This window comes from Athene cunicularia (genome assembly GCF_003259725.1).
Source record: "Athene cunicularia isolate RWA chromosome 5 unlocalized genomic scaffold, athCun1 chr5_part1, whole genome shotgun sequence".
Classification (NCBI taxonomy): domain Eukaryota; kingdom Metazoa; phylum Chordata; class Aves; order Strigiformes; family Strigidae; genus Athene; species Athene cunicularia.
The window spans coordinates 7404667-7421601 of NW_020799101.1; the positions used below are offsets into that span (position 1 = coordinate 7404667).

General features: G+C 49.0%; 2 protein-coding genes across 4 annotated transcripts; one reads left to right on the forward strand and one right to left on the reverse strand.

Annotated features, from left to right (window-relative positions):
• Window positions 1–54: 54 nt before the first annotated feature.
• On the forward strand, window positions 55–3624 carry ZBTB25 (zinc finger and BTB domain containing 25). 3 transcript variants are annotated; one of them, XM_026850066.1, is made up of 3 exons: window positions 55–524; window positions 606–787; window positions 1975–3624. In XM_026850066.1, exons 2-3 carry the CDS (start codon window positions 615–617, stop codon window positions 3110–3112), a joined length of 1311 nt encoding a protein of 436 aa, XP_026705867.1. In that variant the 5' UTR covers window positions 55–524; window positions 606–614; the 3' UTR covers window positions 3113–3624. The 3 variants fall into 3 exon arrangements, with proteins under 3 accessions (XP_026705867.1, XP_026705868.1, XP_026705866.1); XM_026850067.1 differs by having other exon boundaries at window positions 55–312; XM_026850065.1 differs by having other exon boundaries at window positions 55–787.
• An 8126-nt stretch (window positions 3625–11750) lies between these two features.
• On the reverse strand, window positions 11751–15684 carry AKAP5 (A-kinase anchoring protein 5; the record flags this gene model as incomplete). Its single annotated transcript, XM_026850055.1, has 1 exon — window positions 11751–15684. A coding segment is annotated over one exon (1443 nt), but the record flags the coding sequence as incomplete, so codon positions are not given.
• Between the last annotated feature and the right edge of the window lie 1251 nt (window positions 15685–16935).

The following is a 16935-nucleotide window of genomic DNA, read 5'->3' on the forward strand; positions in this document are numbered from 1 at the left end:
GGGCGGGGAGGGAGGGAAGGAGGGAAGGAGGGAGGGAGGGCGCTGGGTGTGCTTCCAGGGGAGGCTGCGCTCCCCGCCGCCCACTGCCGCTGCTTCCCCCCCCCTTCCCCGCGCAATAATTTTTAGCTGAAACAATAGCGAATATCAGCATTTATTTGCAGAGGGGCCGCTGGCGGGGCGGGGCGGGCCGGCACAACACAACGGGGGCTTTGTTGGGTGGCACAGGGCTCCCTCTGTGCGCGGAGCGGCGGCGAGCGCCGTGCGGGAGAAAACCCGAGCCGAGGGCCGGGCGAAACGCGAGCGAGGTTTAAAGTTAGTGCCGACGCACCACGGGGAGTAGGTGATTTGTGGGAGAAACGGCTCTGCGTGTAGGTGGCACGGCGAAAAGTCCCGGATAGGTTTTGAGCTCACTGAACGTGGGTTTGGGTGGTGTCGGTAGGAGAAATTATTAACTCGGGGTGCAGGGACCGTCTGGAGGAGGGAAGAGGCCCCGCGCCGTGCCGGGCGCCAGGCTGGTTTCCGTGGTGAGAAACCCACCTCCGAGCCTTCGGGAGCTGTGGGGTTTCCTCCGGAACATGCTGAACGTCTCGTTCCCTTGCTCTCAGGCACACGCCATGGATACGACCGGCCACAGCGTCCTCCTCCTCCAGCAGCTGAACATGCAGCGGGAGTTTGGTTTTCTGTGTGACTGCACAGTTGCCATTGGAGATGTTTACTTCAAAGCCCACAGAGCGGTGCTCGCTGCTTTTTCAAACTATTTTAAGATGATATTTATTCATCAGACGAGGTAAGGACACACAGCTCTCCTACCTTTTAATTGCTCTGCTCAACTTTCTGCTTCTTCCCCTTTCTAAAGGTATTAAAGCCTAAAAGAGCTTAAGTGGGGATGTCAGATGGCCTGGGATTATTCTCCTAACCCAGCACACACCTTGGCTCTCTAGACATTCCCAGTCTAGAATGTGCTGTCCTTTAAAACCACCCTCTTAGCCTACGCCAACATCAGACCCCGCATTTTGGAGATGAGACATTCAGAGAAAATAAATCTCTAAGTACCACAGTCCTTCAGCAGTGAGACCCTCCCAGATTTGCAGTCTAGGGACACCCAGGTACCTCCTGCCCACACGCAGCGTGTCCATTGCTGCGCACTAGCTTGTAGGCAAGCGTGCTGGGTGGGACTGTCCCTCCTGGCAGGATCCATGGGCTTGAAGCAATCGAGAAGCCATAGCCTTATCACAGTTCTGCGCTTCAGACTCTTGCAGATAAGGGCTGAGACTGAGATAATGGGTTCATTTCAAGCTGCTGTTTAGATGCTTCACCCCAGCTGGGTCAGAAGCAGTTCTGCAGGTATAACGATGGTGGTGCCAAGGTCTAATCTTGCCTCTGACCTGGAGCTTGCTGCTTGTAATCGATGAAACCCTTCTCCATTCCCTTTCCTCTTTGAGGGTCGTGGCCCCCAGAGCCTTTGCAAGATAATCGCTGGCCGTTGGCCACGTAGCCCTTTGGCTGGAAGTGAGAAGATCAGTTAACTTCCTTTCCAATAGGTGTTGTTGACTGACACTTAAGTGCAAAGCTCATGAAGGTTACACAGTAGCGGCAGCTCAATTTATATTGCTTAAACATACAAATATTCTTTGCCTCACGTTGTTGGAGTGGCACACACCAGTGATGTGTGGCTGCGTGGCATCACTGCGGTGCCGTGCGTGCGAGTGACGGGGTGAACAGGAGCTGCCACTCTCGCCATCCCTGGCTGTGGCTGTGAGCACAGTCTTTATAATCACAGGGATAAATACACGCTCGGGCACTTTGATGTGCAAACTTCTGCAGATCTTGGTGGAGAGCGCTGCTCGTGAGCTGGGAAGCAGGCAGCAGCGCACACGCTCCAACAGCAAACAGCAGCGCAAATGAATGGGCAGGTAATGGATCAGGGCTGTAATTTGGGAGCCCTGTATGTACTTATCATCTGTCTTGTTGCAGCGAATGCATAAAGATTCAGCCTACAGACATCCAGCCTGACATATTTAGTTACTTGTTGCATATCATGTACACGGGGAAGGGACCAAAGCAAACCGTCAGCCAGAGCCGACTGGAGGAGGGCATCCGCTTTCTCCATGCAGACCACCTCTCCCATATCGCGATCGAGATGAACCAAGCGTTCTCCCCAGAGCCAGTCCAGTCGTCAAACTTGTACGGGATCCAGATCTCGACTGCGCACAAACCCGTGAAGGAACGCCTGGGAGTGAAGGAGAGTCTGCCCAAAGTGGGCAGCAGGTCGTCTGCCCAGGGTGACCACCCGCAGCTGCAGCTCTCTCTGGCCATTGGCCTGGACGACAGCTCCCTGGACCAGCAGGTCGCTCGCCCCTCTGCTCAGCCCCCTGCTCTCACCAAGCCGGCAGAAGAGCGTCCGAAGCTCTCGGTCTCCATAAAGCAGGAGAGGTGCGACTCGGAGCCCCTGGTGTCCCAGAGCTGCACCCCTCCCTCTCCAGAGGTAGCCAGCTCCATCTTTGCTAAGGCCAGCCTCAAGGTACACTTGTGTCACTACTGCGGGGAGCGGTTCGACTCCCGGGGGGGCCTGCGACAGCACTTGCACACCCACGTCTCGGGCTCGCTGCCGTTCGGCGTGCCAGCCTCCATCCTGGAGAGCAGCGACCTGGGGGAGGTGCAGCCTCTGGCTGCGGACAGGGAGGCTGGGGATGGCCACCGGCTCGGAGCCTTCCTCCTCAAGGAGGATGAGCATCCGCTGGAGCATCCGGGCTGCAGCGACCTGGAGCCTCTACAGATCAGCCAGCTCTCCCTCATCTCCAAGGACCGCGAACCGGTGGAGTTGAACTGTAACTTTTCTTTCTCAAGAAAAAGAAAAATCAGTTGCACCATCTGCGGCCGCACGTTTTTCCGGAAGAGCCAGCTGCTCGAACACATGTACACACACAGGGGGAAACAGCACAAATATGGCCGCAGCCAGCAACTGGAGAGCCCCGTGACCCCCAGGTTTCATCCTTACTGTGACAGGGAGGGCATGGGGAAGAGCTCCAGCTTATCCCAAGACCACTTAGATGAATGTATACTGGAGTCGGATCTCATCCAAGAAAGTGTTGATACGATCCTGGTAGAGTAGTTCTCCCCCTGTGTAGCCTTTAGATGCTGAAACTCTGGATATTTTGGCATTTTCCACTTAGTAAGTGGCTGCTCTCTGCAGCTGATTTTCTTCAAGCACCATTCCCGTCACCTCTGAGATAACTGTGAAGAACTGCGTACTTCAATTTGTGTACTTGCTTTTTTACTTCCCTTAACTTTTAAACTAATTCCCATCTAAGTCCTTTTTGGAAGCCTCCATGTAACTCAGTTACATTTTTCGTAAATGCAAACTTACTCCTGCTCTGCTTTACTAGCGTTAAGACTGCATTGCTGGGTGTGAAGTTTAAGCATCGTCTAGTATGCTGTGCAGTGCCTAGGACTGTTTGTATCCTGTAGAATCACTCTTCTGACCCTAGATGGAGGGAAATGTAGAGGGAAATATGTACTGTGTTTCCCAAACAGTTTGTTTTTAATTAAAATAAATATCTCAAGGAGATGAATCCTGAAGTTCGTGTTGTATAACTGCAGTTAATAAATCTCTGCATAAATACATGTGGGAGCCACCAGGCTGGTCTTTTCATGGGAGCTGGCGGCGTTGATGTAGGGGCGGTAACCTTCACTTTGACAAGCCCTGGAGTCCTTGTCAGTACAATCTTTTAAATTTACTTTTAGACTCAAGGGGTTTGGATGTGTTCTTCCTCGTTCTTAGTCCTCCCTTGCAAACCGCTACTTCATGAGCCGAGACAAGTTTTGATGCCCCTCTAGGACCACGTCCCTATTATTGGACCATTTTCTCTGCAAGGAGGAATAACCTAAGTCTTTACAGGATTAAATACAACACACGGATTTTCTCAGAGAAAGTTATTTCTGATTCTACAAACAGCTTAGAGCAAACATATTCTTAAATATTACAATCTATATATTTGCTAAGAGCAAACATATAATGTGTTATTTCTTCTCTGCTTGTGGAGCCACCATAAAATGGTAAAATGCGACCTTTTTGCCTTTCATTTATCATTACTTGATACCTGAAGAGTAGTAACTTATCCAAGAGGGGTTTAAGATTCTATGTGTTCCTCTTGGATTTGTATTTTGTCCCTCTAGTTTTTCACCTTAGATATGCCAGGCTTCCTACCATATGGTCTCCAACCCACCCCTCAAGAGATGCTTGTAATGAGAAGTCCCCAAAGAGGTGCACAGAGTTTTTACAGCTCAGAGGTTTCTTTTGCAGTGAAGAGCGAAAGCCTTGCGAGCTGCTCCCGTAATCTCATTACCCAGTTTTTGAGAAGCTGGGGGCTCCCTGCCAGTCCTGGTGGAGTTGAGTCATTGTTTTCGGAAAGGGGGAGCCTGAACAATGGTGAGAACAGTTTATTGTCAAAATGCCTGTTCCAAAGCTCTTTGTAGTCAGGACCCTTGAGCTCTCTTTGAAACTGTCCTGGAGCAAGAGCTGCAATTAAATCGCTGCCGAATTAAAAGACCATCTGAGGTCTTTGTAAGGGCGGCTGCTGCTTCTCCTGGTCAGGGAGCTGCACACTCCAGGGGATGGATTGGCCACTGAGGGCTGCCAAACTGTGTTTTAAGACAAAGGGGAAAAACAAACAGCCTCTGAGCCTGCCCAGATGATGTTACAAAATGCACACTGCGGTTTGGTGTGTGCATGTCTGCTAGACTGAGTGCTCCTCTCGCTGCGTGTACCCATTAAAGCTTCTCTGGCGTGAATGCATTTTAACTCTGCTTAAAAAGCCTTTCTTTAAAACAAGCAAATAAACAAAACCCTGCCAACATCCAGGCCTGCAAATGCTGCATCTGAGCACGGAGCGATTCATATGGAGCATTTCTTAGAAGAGAGCCTTCTGCGTCTCTCCCGGCCTAATAGCATCAGCTAAATCACATCCAGCACAGACTGCTTATAACTGGGGCAAACGCCCTCTGGCTTCCACTGACCTCTATGTCTACATGATGGTTAAAAAAAAAAAAAATGGTATTTTGTAGTCATTCCCTATTTGTGTGTGACACTTTACCAAGTGGGCTGGCTTCTCTGGGTGCTGCTTGCTTCACCCAGGATCCTACATTTGATTTAAGAACAGAGGGGAGTGTCTGCTGAGTTGGGTGTAGCTGTAGAGAAGAACTAAAAGCGGGTTTTCAGACTATTTAGTCAGTAGGCGAGCAGCTTGGAACTTCTGCTAGATGTCTGAACTAATTAATATTAAAAGTCAAACGGCCCTTGATGTCTCTGCAAAGACAACTGGGCGGTGGTAACAGAGCTCAGTATTGGGGACGGCAGGGGGGACAGCAAGCAACAGTGCCAAAGGTGTCTCTGGGACATGCTGCTCATCCTTAGGTTTGTTTTGTTCACTTCTTGACCATTAAAAGAGAGCTTTAATAAAAACTATGAACTCAGGGAAAAGATCTAAATGTCCATCAGCTGTATGTGTGTATATGTTGTAGGAGTGACTCCGTTGAACTGACTACAAATACATCAGTGAAACTGAAATCATGCTGAAATCAGCACTGTGTTCATGTACGAGTTCAGTATGTCTTTGGAAAGTTACAACTCTAAGCAATTTTTTTTTTTATCGTCACACCCCTTTTTAGGGTACTGAGCATCTGTGACATCAAACATCCGCAAAAGGCATTCTTTGCATCATTTGCAATACAAGAAATGCATTTTCAGCAGTTTTCTGCTGCAAACCTTAAAGGGCTGTTATAATCAAAGCAGTAGAAAAAGCTCAAGAGACAGAAGTCGTCAGCTCTGAGTTACGTTAACTTGAAAACATCATTCTCCCTAAGTCTTATGAATAGAAAATAATTTTATAAGGCCATTACGTTTGCTAAGCCAGGGCAGCAGCTGCTCCTGAATACCTCATAAGAAGTTTTCTTACTGCACGTAGAAGGCACTTGCATTACTGAGTGCTTAACCTTTATGCCGGTGCATGCTTGAAAATCTGCCTGCCTTGCACAGCTGGGCTTGGCAAATGTTCAGTTCTTGTGTTGTTTTTTTTTTTTCATGAAAACATAACAGGATTTGTCACAGTGTGCAGAATAATGATACTGGTGATTCCTTCCAGATATCAACGATTGGTTGATAGATGCACGTGGGCTTAGACAAAGACAGCCCCGGGGTGGTGATACTTGAAGGCTGGAAGTCTAAAAGCTCCAGGGGGATCCCCAGAGCTTTGCCCTGTGCTGCGAAGGGATCTCAGCGTCAGGGGTGCAGAGCCGACAAACCGCAGGCATTGAGGTGCCTTGTCTGAGGGCTCTGCAGCTCATGTTTTATGAAAAAATGCGAAGATTGGGGCTCAGACCCTTGCCAAAGTAACGTGAGCAGACTCCTCATCCAGCTCAAGTTAACCTCTGAAATGCCAGTAAGTGCTGCAGTGACTACCATTACTTTCACGTGTATCTGGGTGCTGGCCTGAATATGCTGCCTGTAGGCTGTCTGGCTCAACGACCAAAGCATGCTAAACAATTCAGAGATAGATATTTTGAAAAAGATTTTAGTGCTCTGATGCTGAACAGGCCAAGTCCAGCAGGGGCCATGTTTCTTGGGCTGCTTAGGGTGAGTAAAGGCTGTGGAATAAAGGATATTTATCCCTCCCTTGCAGCATGGGCTCTAGTTATTTTACTGAGAAACTTGCTTTTCACCACCTGCAGTGCTGGCTGGGGTAGCACTTGTGCAATGAAAGCGTTAGGCTGAACTTCTCCTGCATTACTGGTGCCAGAGGAGCAAGACATCAATGCCTGTTACTTGCACCAGCCGTCCTTAAAAGGTAAGCATCCCCTCACAACATTCACCTGCAGATGTTTGAGTTTTAACTTCTCCACCTTGAATTTTTGGGTGGCTGGGGGAGAGCGATGCCAGCACTTGCCTCATGGCTGCCCAGGAGGTGACGCTGATGTCTGGGCCATGCTTGCCCCATCTCCATGCAGGATAAAAAAAACCTTTCAGCTCATTTTACCTTCTGGTTACATGTGTCTCCAGCCATCTGGCTACACACCAGCCATTCGGGCAGGCTCTTTGCTCGCATGTCATCTGTCAAATCACTGCAAAATCAGGTGGCAGCAGCATGCAGGGGGTGCAGCAGGGCTGACAGACTGCCCGTGGGTGCAGCACCCCTCACCAGAGGGATTTGGGACATTTGTGCATGCTGAGAGGGTTAAAAGGGGAAAGAAATTTGCTGTCAGGAGGTAAACCTGGAGCAGTGAGCACTGCAGTTAAAACCATGAAATGCAACTATCACGAGCTTTCCAGAAAGAGTGTAATGCTGATACTGAGTAGTTTTCTACTGTTTTGGAGGCAGAAGATACAAATCCCATGTCAGCGCAGCCTTCAGAAGTGCAGTGAAAAGTGATCTCCGCAGATGCAATTCAGCTTCATTGAATGAGACCACGAGCTATCAGTGGCCAAGGTGAGAGGTTTCTTCTTGGCTTGTCAAAGCCCTTCCATGCCAACAGCAGGTCGTGCCATACCACTGCAATCATCTTCAGCTTCACTGTTTAATAAACCCCAGCCTTTTCTTTCCCCCTCTTGCCATGGTATGCCAAAAAGGACCAAATGAGTGGGCTTCCCAGCAGTCCAGCACTAGGAAAACATATTCTGAGCAATAAGAAATCAAGAGAAAATAGGTAATGAGGATGAATCTGCCCTAAATTACATTCCAGTTAGATATTTACAACTGGAGCTGTGTCAGGACTGAATTCCCTGAGACGCAATCGCAGCATTTACTGAATTTGCATGTTTCATTAAGAAAAAGTAATGACACAACTTCAAAAGCAGCCTGAGAGAGGAAGTGTTTCCACTAACTATGCCAAACCAGACGCTGCGTCCTCAGAACAAAGGCGCAGCAAAGCTCAAAACCTGGTCTGCTGAATGAGGCTGGTTTTCACCTGAGCTGAGATGTCCCTGGGAAGCTCTGCAGGGCCTCAGGCAGTGTGGGCAGCCCACGTGTGGCTTTACCTGAGATGCATAGGGTGATGCTGCTAAAGGCTTCCAGCAGCAGTCGGGCAAATTTTAGTCCATGTTCACCCTCCTGTTACTGCGAGAAGCGGCATAAGAAAAAAAATGTGTAAAGCCCTCTCTCCCTCCAGGTGTTGGATTTGCAGCCCACTGGCTGTAGGATGTAAAGCCAGCTATAGGCAGCAGGACAGGGAACCCAGGGCCATGAGGCATCGGGGGTGATGATGCAGGGGAAGAAACCTCACGGTAGGCAGAAGCGCGGTGCCACCCATCGAGCCAGGCCTCCCTGGGGCCGGTGCCAGCGCTGGGCTAGCAGCCCCGCCAAGCTCAGGCCGAAAGCGCTGCCAGGGCGGGGGTGGATGCTGATGCTCAGCGTCCCCGCAGCCATCCCGGGAGGGACCCGCTCGGGCAGCGGTCGCCTCCGCCGCCCCGCGGCAAGGCCAGACCCGGCAGAGCAGGCGCCAAAGCCTGTCATTAGGAGCCGAGCATCCCCTACCAGCCTCTGTTTATCCCGGCGGTGTGGCTAAGAGCCGCTTACTCAGTGCTTTAATGAGCGGGGTGCAGGTGTGCATTCCTGTTGTGCCTGTTGCACACGCCTGCCGGCCCTGCGCGGCCGAGCCAGCCGGTCCCCCAGCCCGCTGCGCCGTGCCCGCAGGCTTGCAGCTGCTCCACCAGCTTCAGGGAGATCCGGGCCGAGAGGCTTTCCACGCTTCGGCCTTCCCTGCCTTGCTCCGGCTAGCAAACTAAATGCAAATTCAAGTTGCAGGCTGTCTGGGCTGCGACGAAGCACCGTGCGGCGTCCGCCCGCGCTGCAACAACGCCCGACGCCTCTGTGCAGCGGCAGTCTGGGGGAGCTTTTGGCAGGCAGAACGCAAGTGGCTGAGGCTGCTGGCAGGAGCGAGGGGATGCAGCGCTCCTCCTCCCCGGGGGGAATGCTCCGAAGCACCGTAGGAGGTCGGAGTACTTGCGCTTCCCACCCAGCTGCCATCTCACCAGTCTCACATCACACGGAGCTGTCACGGCGCTGAGCCTTGACGCATCGGCACCTCAGCCTCGTGTCTTCATTAAAATGGCAAACAGGGAGAGCAAGCGTGACACGAATGACTTGTTAAGAGTGCAGAGACAACATCCATCTCAAGATTACAATTTGTTCTCTGGGACAACAGCAAAGTGATGCTCAGTGTGTCCTTGCACCGGTAAGGACGTGGCGCAGGTGGCACCTGCAAGGACAGCGGTACCTGCAGAAGGGACCCTGCTGGGGCACCCACCGTGGCAGGGAGGTGTCTCCTCTTCCAGATTAAAGAGGTTTGGAAGGATGAGCTCTGCTAGGTCTAACTCAAGGACTGACGGTGTGACTGCCAGTCAGCTCTAGCTGCAGATGATGCTTTCATCTTAGCAATCTGAATTGCAAAACGTGTTTTCCTAACGTCTCTCTTCCTTTTGTATCCAGCATGTTTGTCAGTTTTTATGTAACAAACCTATTTTAAAATGCTGGGTTTGAGTATTTTAGTTGAAATCCACTTTCTAGCTAAATGGACTTTTACCCCGCTGCAGAAAAATCCCGTTACTTAGCACAGAAGCACTGTGCTCTTCATAATTCTCTGCAAAAAAAAAGAAAGAAATGTGGAAGTTGTGCCTCCTAAAAACCTGTTAACTTATATTGTTGCTTAAATATCTGTATAAGAAATAACATCCTCTATTTTTTAAAAAAATCACATTTAATGTAACGATTTCATCCGTCTGCAAATGAAAGTATCTCATTATTTTATTACCACTGAACAAGAGCTAACAACAACTACTTCTCTGTGAAATAAAGCTGCAGATGTAAAACAATATTAAAGCAAATTATTTAAATCATTCTGTTCTCCTGGAGCATTTAATTGTTTTGAGTTACTCGTGTTGAAACCCGGTGTCTGTAGGATAGACAATATTGGGGCTTCACTGCACCTAACATGTGGGTCCATCAGCAAGCAGGGTGTGGCATCCATCCATCCATCCATCCATCCATCCATCCATCCATCCATCCATCCATCTGCCAATTCCAAGCACAGGATTCCTGTATATTTAATGAGTTTACTTAATTTCTTATAGGCATTTGTGAAAAAACTTGTGGATTTTACTTTTAATACATAGGCACACATATGAAAATGTCCATCATTTATGCAGGGACAGCACCTTAAATTCAAACACTAGATTCCTGGCTGCTGTAGATTTGTTCCTTTGAAGTATATGGAGTTGCGGTGACCTTCAACAGCTGGAGATCTGGCCCCAAGCAGCCTGCACATTTCTAATACACTTCTGGTGTCCCACAGCAGAAAAGAAAATGCAATATTTGTTTGTGCCATCATTGTCTACCAGCAACTTCCAGAAGGAACTTTTTAGCACATACACTTGTTTTCTGCTGGGCTCAGTGCTGACATAACAGAAAAGCTTTTTATCCCCCTGGAAGCCTTCCTGGGCATGAGTTATATTATTTAAATGCTCTATTCTTTGCTGCTAATATGAAAAAGCTGTGTGAACTGACAATATTCAAAATGACAGGGCAAAGCAGAGATAGGGGACTTGTTGAATGTAAAGCCAAGCGGTCCCTGCTGAGAAAAGTGCTGGAAACATCTGGGAGAAAAGCACCAGCACAGGCCATGGCGTGAGCAGAAGAACCAAATAATTTGTTAAGAAGCTGCTGCAAAGCAACCACTTCCATAATTCAGAGGGGCAGCAAGCAATGAACTCCTGGATAAGGAGCCAGGTGGCCCAAAAGCAACCCGAACAGGGCTATAAGAAACCACGGTAATGTATTATTCCGGTTCATTTCAGGTGTTGGTGAGGAATGTAGTGCTAAAGACAGGTCACCCTTGAGTGCTCTGGCACATTCAGGCAGTCACGTCCTCACAGGTTTCCTGGCTGGTACTCCTTCACAATAACAAATTTATCATTCCTTCTCCAAAAGAATAAATATTGTATTAATGTTCAACTCTCTAATCATAATGAAGGCATAGAGGGTCTTAATTAAATCATCAGTGGCTGTTATGAGTCTATATTTTCTCCTGTAAACCTGAAAGAATAAATAGTATTAATACTATTAAAAATGTATAACTCTTTTTTTTTTTTTTTTCCCCTGTATTTCCTGTGCTTTAAAAAGTGCCTCAGGAAATTACATGAAAGATGTTATGCCAAAAAAAAAAAAAAAAAAAAAAAAAAAAAAAAAAAAAAAAAAAAAGGACGTGGGGCCCATTTGAGCATTTACAGAAAGTGCCAAAGCACAGAACTTGCTGCTCCTCTTCCCGAGGTGCCGGCCTCACCTCGGACCCTGTCAGCACCAAACCATGTGCCTGGAAATAGCAACCCAGAGCTTTGGGAGCAGAAAGCATGAACCAGCAGCTCGCAGAGAAAACCAAACCTCCTGCCTGGGATCGGCAAGAGCCCTGCCACTCCACGCACAGCGAGGTTTGACCCTGGTCCATCTGCAGAGCCTCAAATATTTTCCTCTGGCTGCCTCGGGCATCCGATATGGAATTTCACTGTCGGCAGCAGGATGGCTTTTCACACCCACTGGAGACTTGTGATCCTTCACAAATACCTTATAGCAGTCCCTGGGCAGTCAAGCACTCTGCGGTGGAAATGACTGGCCAGCAACTGAAAGGAAACCTTATAAAAAGAGCACAGGAAGAGCAAACCTCCAAAGAATTCAGGTCTGCTACCAACTTTAAGATTTCATTCTGCTCACCGTACAGCTCCCTGAAAAGGCCAGAGACAACAGAGCAGCACTGTGAGTTTATCCTTCCATGTATAAAATCTCTCCATAGCTGCCTACTCAATCACAAGGCCAGAAAACAACAGGTACATTCAACTTTAATGAAATAATTGCCAGTTATATGTACAGCTATAACAGAGGGAAGAACCAGCTACAGAAAGGATGCAAACACAACCCTGGACGTGGAGCAGGAGTCACAGGGGCTGGGCTGGACCAAACATTTCTGTCATTCTCCTCCTCTTTTGAAGATATGTTTCACCTAAAAGCCAAATACTGAAATAGATGAAAACTCCCCAGAACTGCTTATTCAGCTAACAGAAGATGACAGCCTGGCCCTGCAGGGTCATTCTGTGTTTCTTTACTAGAGCCTGGGCATCCTCCTCTGCAGCTGACACCAGTGGGGCCCTACAGAGAGGCTGCAGCCCTTTGCTCAGCTCCATCCTGCCACGGTGCCTGCTGTAATCCCATAAGCAACCTCCAGCATCAGCACTGGCCCTTCTCAGGGTGCTACAGCCGCTCCAAAGGTACATATAAAAGTCCTTAAAAAGTCCCTTTCAAAGCTATGGCAAAATACCTGGAAGGACCAGTATGAAGTACAAAGCCATTAAAATTGTACACATTGAATTATTAATATCTGATAACTTAATAAATAAATTCACAGAAAAAGAAGACACTTCTTTTTAACATTCTCTGATTTTTCTTAAGTTTTACTTGCACAGAAATAAGCCGTGGCGCTCACTGCTCACCGTCCTCTTGTAACAATGGAGATGCTTTATCAAAGTTTAAAATGTGGTTGCGCACCAGGTACTCGGAGAGTTTACAGCCCTTGTATCTCAACAGGAATCCAAATCCTACAGTGGGAAGGGAAATCTCAGTGTGCCGCCTATGGTCAGTGAGCAACTGCCAAGCGAGGCTGCTATTTCTGTATCGGCTGAGAAATACGCAGGAGAATTTTCTCAGAAGAACAGGCTGACTTGCCTGCAGCTGTACGTAAATCCCAGCCACGCAGATGCCATCCCAAATTATTAAAAGGCCCCTTTCTCTGGAGGGCTGGGAGTTAGAGGCGATGCTTTACACACACGCCACGCTGGCGCAGAGTCCCTCAGAGCAGGGCAGTTTGGGGGGTTTGATGGCGATCGGCCTGTCTCGGCATTTTACAGCCACGTCCCCCAGCCCTCATGTCTAAGATTTTTTTCCCTGAGGACTTTGGTAAGATCACTCCAGCATTTCCCTGCATGTTTCAGAGCAAGCTACGTGGCGTGCCGGAGCCAGCCAGAGCCTGGCAGGGAGCGAGCTGGGTGTAATGCACATCTCCCAGGGGATGCCCGGGCTCGCTGAGGGGGGAGCCGAGCGGGACAGGCTGCCGCCAGCGCCCAGGGACGCCAGCAGCTCTCACACCAAATCAAAGCAATTCCAGCACCCGCAGCACATCGCAGCTACCCAAACTATGTCAACACCGAGGCAATAGTTGACTGCTAACACGCATGCAGCTCACTGCTATTTATATCGCATGCCATATATAAAAAAAAAAAAGCTGCATCCGAGGACAGCGTCACCATGATATAGTGACTGGGATGGAGGAGGTGAAGGAAGGAGAGGGGCTGCCCACAGCAGGCACGCTCCCGCCCAGCCTGTGCCTTGACACCGCTGGGAATTTTGCCCGTTGAGCTTAATGGTGCGAGAACGGCCTCCCACCCCTGGCAAACGAAGCACTGTCATTTTGTTGGCATTTGCACAGCCCGGGGTCAGCGAGGAGAGCGGCTGATGCTGTGCTTTAACTTGTCTGGAAATGCACAGGCTGCTTGTGACAGCGGAAGAAGCCCCCAATGAGAAACATCACTCCAACCATCCGGCTTCACGTGACGCGACAGCAGGGGTGACCACGGTTTCTGGCATCTGTACGTAGCAAGTACCTGTTTGCAATACTAAACAACAGCCTGAGCCCATCTGGCATTCATGTCGTCGTGTTAACACTGCAGTCACTGCACCCTCCCTCGTTTCCACTGAACCCCAGGGCAAACCTCCAGCCGCATCCAACGTGCCCCGAATCCAGCCCAGCAGTGGGTCGGGCGCTCGCCGCTTCTGGGGACCTTTTGCTAAATGCACAATACATACAGATCTACGGCATGAACAGCAGGGAAACCCGGCATGGGTGACGGCAGAAACGTGACCTTGACATAAAGATGCCAATAAATGAAAACACAGTCGCTGCAACACCTTCATTTTTCCACAGCTGCGGTTGACGTCCCTCTCTGAAGCCCCAGCCCCAGGGGACACGTTGTACGTAGCAGGGTCTGCCCCACGTCCCAGGATCCGTTTCACAAAGACACACAACTGAACGATCATGCAGAATTAACTACACCTCGGCCCCGGGAGCCCTTCGAGCTCTCCACACGCCCCCCAGGCCAAATGGAGCTTTACATCACTCCCTGTACTCTTTATTTTGGGGGCATCACTGCTGTCACAGAAAACTGTTGTGTTTATTCTGTTCCAGGGCCATTTCGTTGACCAGCTGCTCTATGGACGACTGAATGGCCGCCTTCACGAGGGAAGACGCCGTTTCTATGAGGAGCAATTCGTACTGCTCCCCAGTTCTGTGCCCCTGGTCTCCCGGACCTTTCTCCTCCACCTGGGGACCAGAACAAGCCTCAGGGCCCTCTTTTTTACCAAAATCAAAGCTCCCACTTGATTTTTTATTCCCTTTTTGCTTATTTCGGTGCAAAACTGGGGACGGCTCGTAGGCCTGGTCAGAGTCGGTGTTGTCAGAGTCCTCAGCCTCGGTGACAGTGATGACGATGCTGATGCCGGTGCCTGCATTTGCTTCTAATGTTACCTGATGACTGGAGCAGCCCTGCACGCTCGCTGCATCCTCTTTAAATGCCGACTGACTGACATCCATTACAGTCTCTTCGGTTTTGCACTCCTCGGGAAGATTTATGGTCTCCTCTGGTTGATCCCCTTCAGGCAGCTCTTTGCTGATATTGGGGATTTCCTGCAGCTCAGTGGTTTCAGGGGTGCTGTCAGGTTGTTCCTTGAAAACGGGTGCTTCAGGAGCAACTTCCCCGCCTTCCGCATGGACTGTGGTTTGGGGTAGGCTCCCCTCCTGCAGTTTTTCCTGGGCTGTTTCATTAACTGTCTCTGAGTCGGTTATCTCTGACTGAGCAGCGCACTCCATGTGTTCCTCTGCATCAGGTGTGGGCTCTGCCAAGGGCTCACTCTTCCCAGCAGAGTCAGCACTTTCTTTTGCTGTATCCTGGTCCTCCTCCGCGGAAATCGGGCTGAAGGATTCAGACTTGTCTGTTGGGGCCAAATCCTCCAGCTCTTCACTAGCTTTATTTAAAATGCCCATCACTTCGTTTGCTTGAACACTGCCCTCTGACTCCTCCACTGCTTCAGAGGGGCTGGGTTTTTTCTTGCCTCTGGAGAAGCGCACACAGGGCATCTTCACCCCAGAGCTTGCCCGTTTCTTTGGGAAGCCTTGAGCACAGCCCTCCTCAGCATCCACCTCCAGCTGCACTTGGGAATCGGAGGCCACCTTCTTCCACGAGGAAGATTTCTGCCTTCTCCGAGGTCTTGCAAGGTTTTTGATGGCTGCCCAGGCTCCTTTGGAGGACTGTGGCTGATTTGAAACTTTTGCCTCCCCTTGGTCAGCGCTGACGCATTGACTTTTCTCCTCCGAGGCTCCTTCACACACATCCTTCGTGGTCAGCCCCTTCTTGCAGGGCTTCTTCCGCGTCTTAAAACAGAGCATGGAGGGCTTTTCGGCCTGTTCCTCCGACGGGGAGCATGTTGCCCCTGTGCTGTGAGTCTCTACCTCTTTTGAGTTCTCCATTTGAATTTCCTTAGCTGCCTTCACCACATTCACTCCTCTCCTTTGTTTGTGTTGTATTACCAGTTTTCTTGATCAGACACAAAAACTGCAGCGATGCTCAAAGCACATTTTTTCCCTCAAATTGTTTTTCAAAATAACATTAGTTGCTCTTTAATGAGCGGATGTGGCAGTGAAGTTCTGCTGAAGCTATCGCATCCGCTTTATAACTCCCACTTTGTCTGATTACTCACTTTATCACCTCTCCAAGGAATCCCGGGTAGTCGTGAAGTTATACAGGCTTCTCCTTGGCTTTGCTGGCCAGAGTCACTCTCACCTCTGGGACAACCCACTTCAAGTTGCGCTCAGTCTAACAGCACGACTAATTGCCAGTCTGACATTACCTTTTTTTTTTTTTTTTTCCCCAAAAGGATGACAAATCAAGCCAAGAGTTAATAATTTTTATTCACCCCATGGACCTGGAAAGAACTTGCACTTTCTGAGCTATCTGCAATTCCACATTGCACAGGGAGCTTGATTGGAGCACCGGTAAAACCAGCAGCAGCCAGTGGCTGTTCTCTGCCCCCCAGTGACAAGGTCAGATGCTGCTTTGTCTCAGCTTTGCTTTCTGCTTCAGTTATTCCTCGCAGGTTATGTGAGGTCTGCTGCGAAGCGTGGACGATGCTTCCATCTTTTATCTGTAACACAACAAAAAAATGATAAGACCTGTAGAGAAATAGGGGGTGTGGTGTGGTGTTTTCTAAGTATTAAAAAGTTTTTTTAAAAAATACATTTAATTTTGGGAGGCAGACCAGGGCTGGAAAAGCAGTTCTGCCTCTGGATGCACCATAGCAGTTTTTTCCACTAATTAGCATCAATATCCAAAAGCAAAATAAGGCCACCAAGATGTCGCTCCAGTGATGTTCTGCCACAGAAAATACTGGTTTTGCTATTTTGTGTGTTAAAAGGGGACTTTTTTTTTTAACTGCCCATATTATGGCATATATATATTACGCATGTACACGCATATATTTTCTTCTCCTACGGTTAGCTAAATCTTTTCCCCACTGCTCCATATGCACTCATAGTTCCAGCTAGGGAAATTACACCCTGAGACAGCAGATATTTTTATCTTTAATGCACCATATGACAGTATGCAAAAACACAGAATACAAAAAGAAGGCTTGTGGAATACAAAAGCGAAATCACATGGCAAGAAGGGAGCTTATTTATACTACGTGCATGCCTTCCATGGCAACCCCAATTAACACCGCGTGTGTTCATCAAATATATGATATTGCAAGATATATGTCACCCTTCGGCAAAAAAAAAAAAAAAAAAAATAAA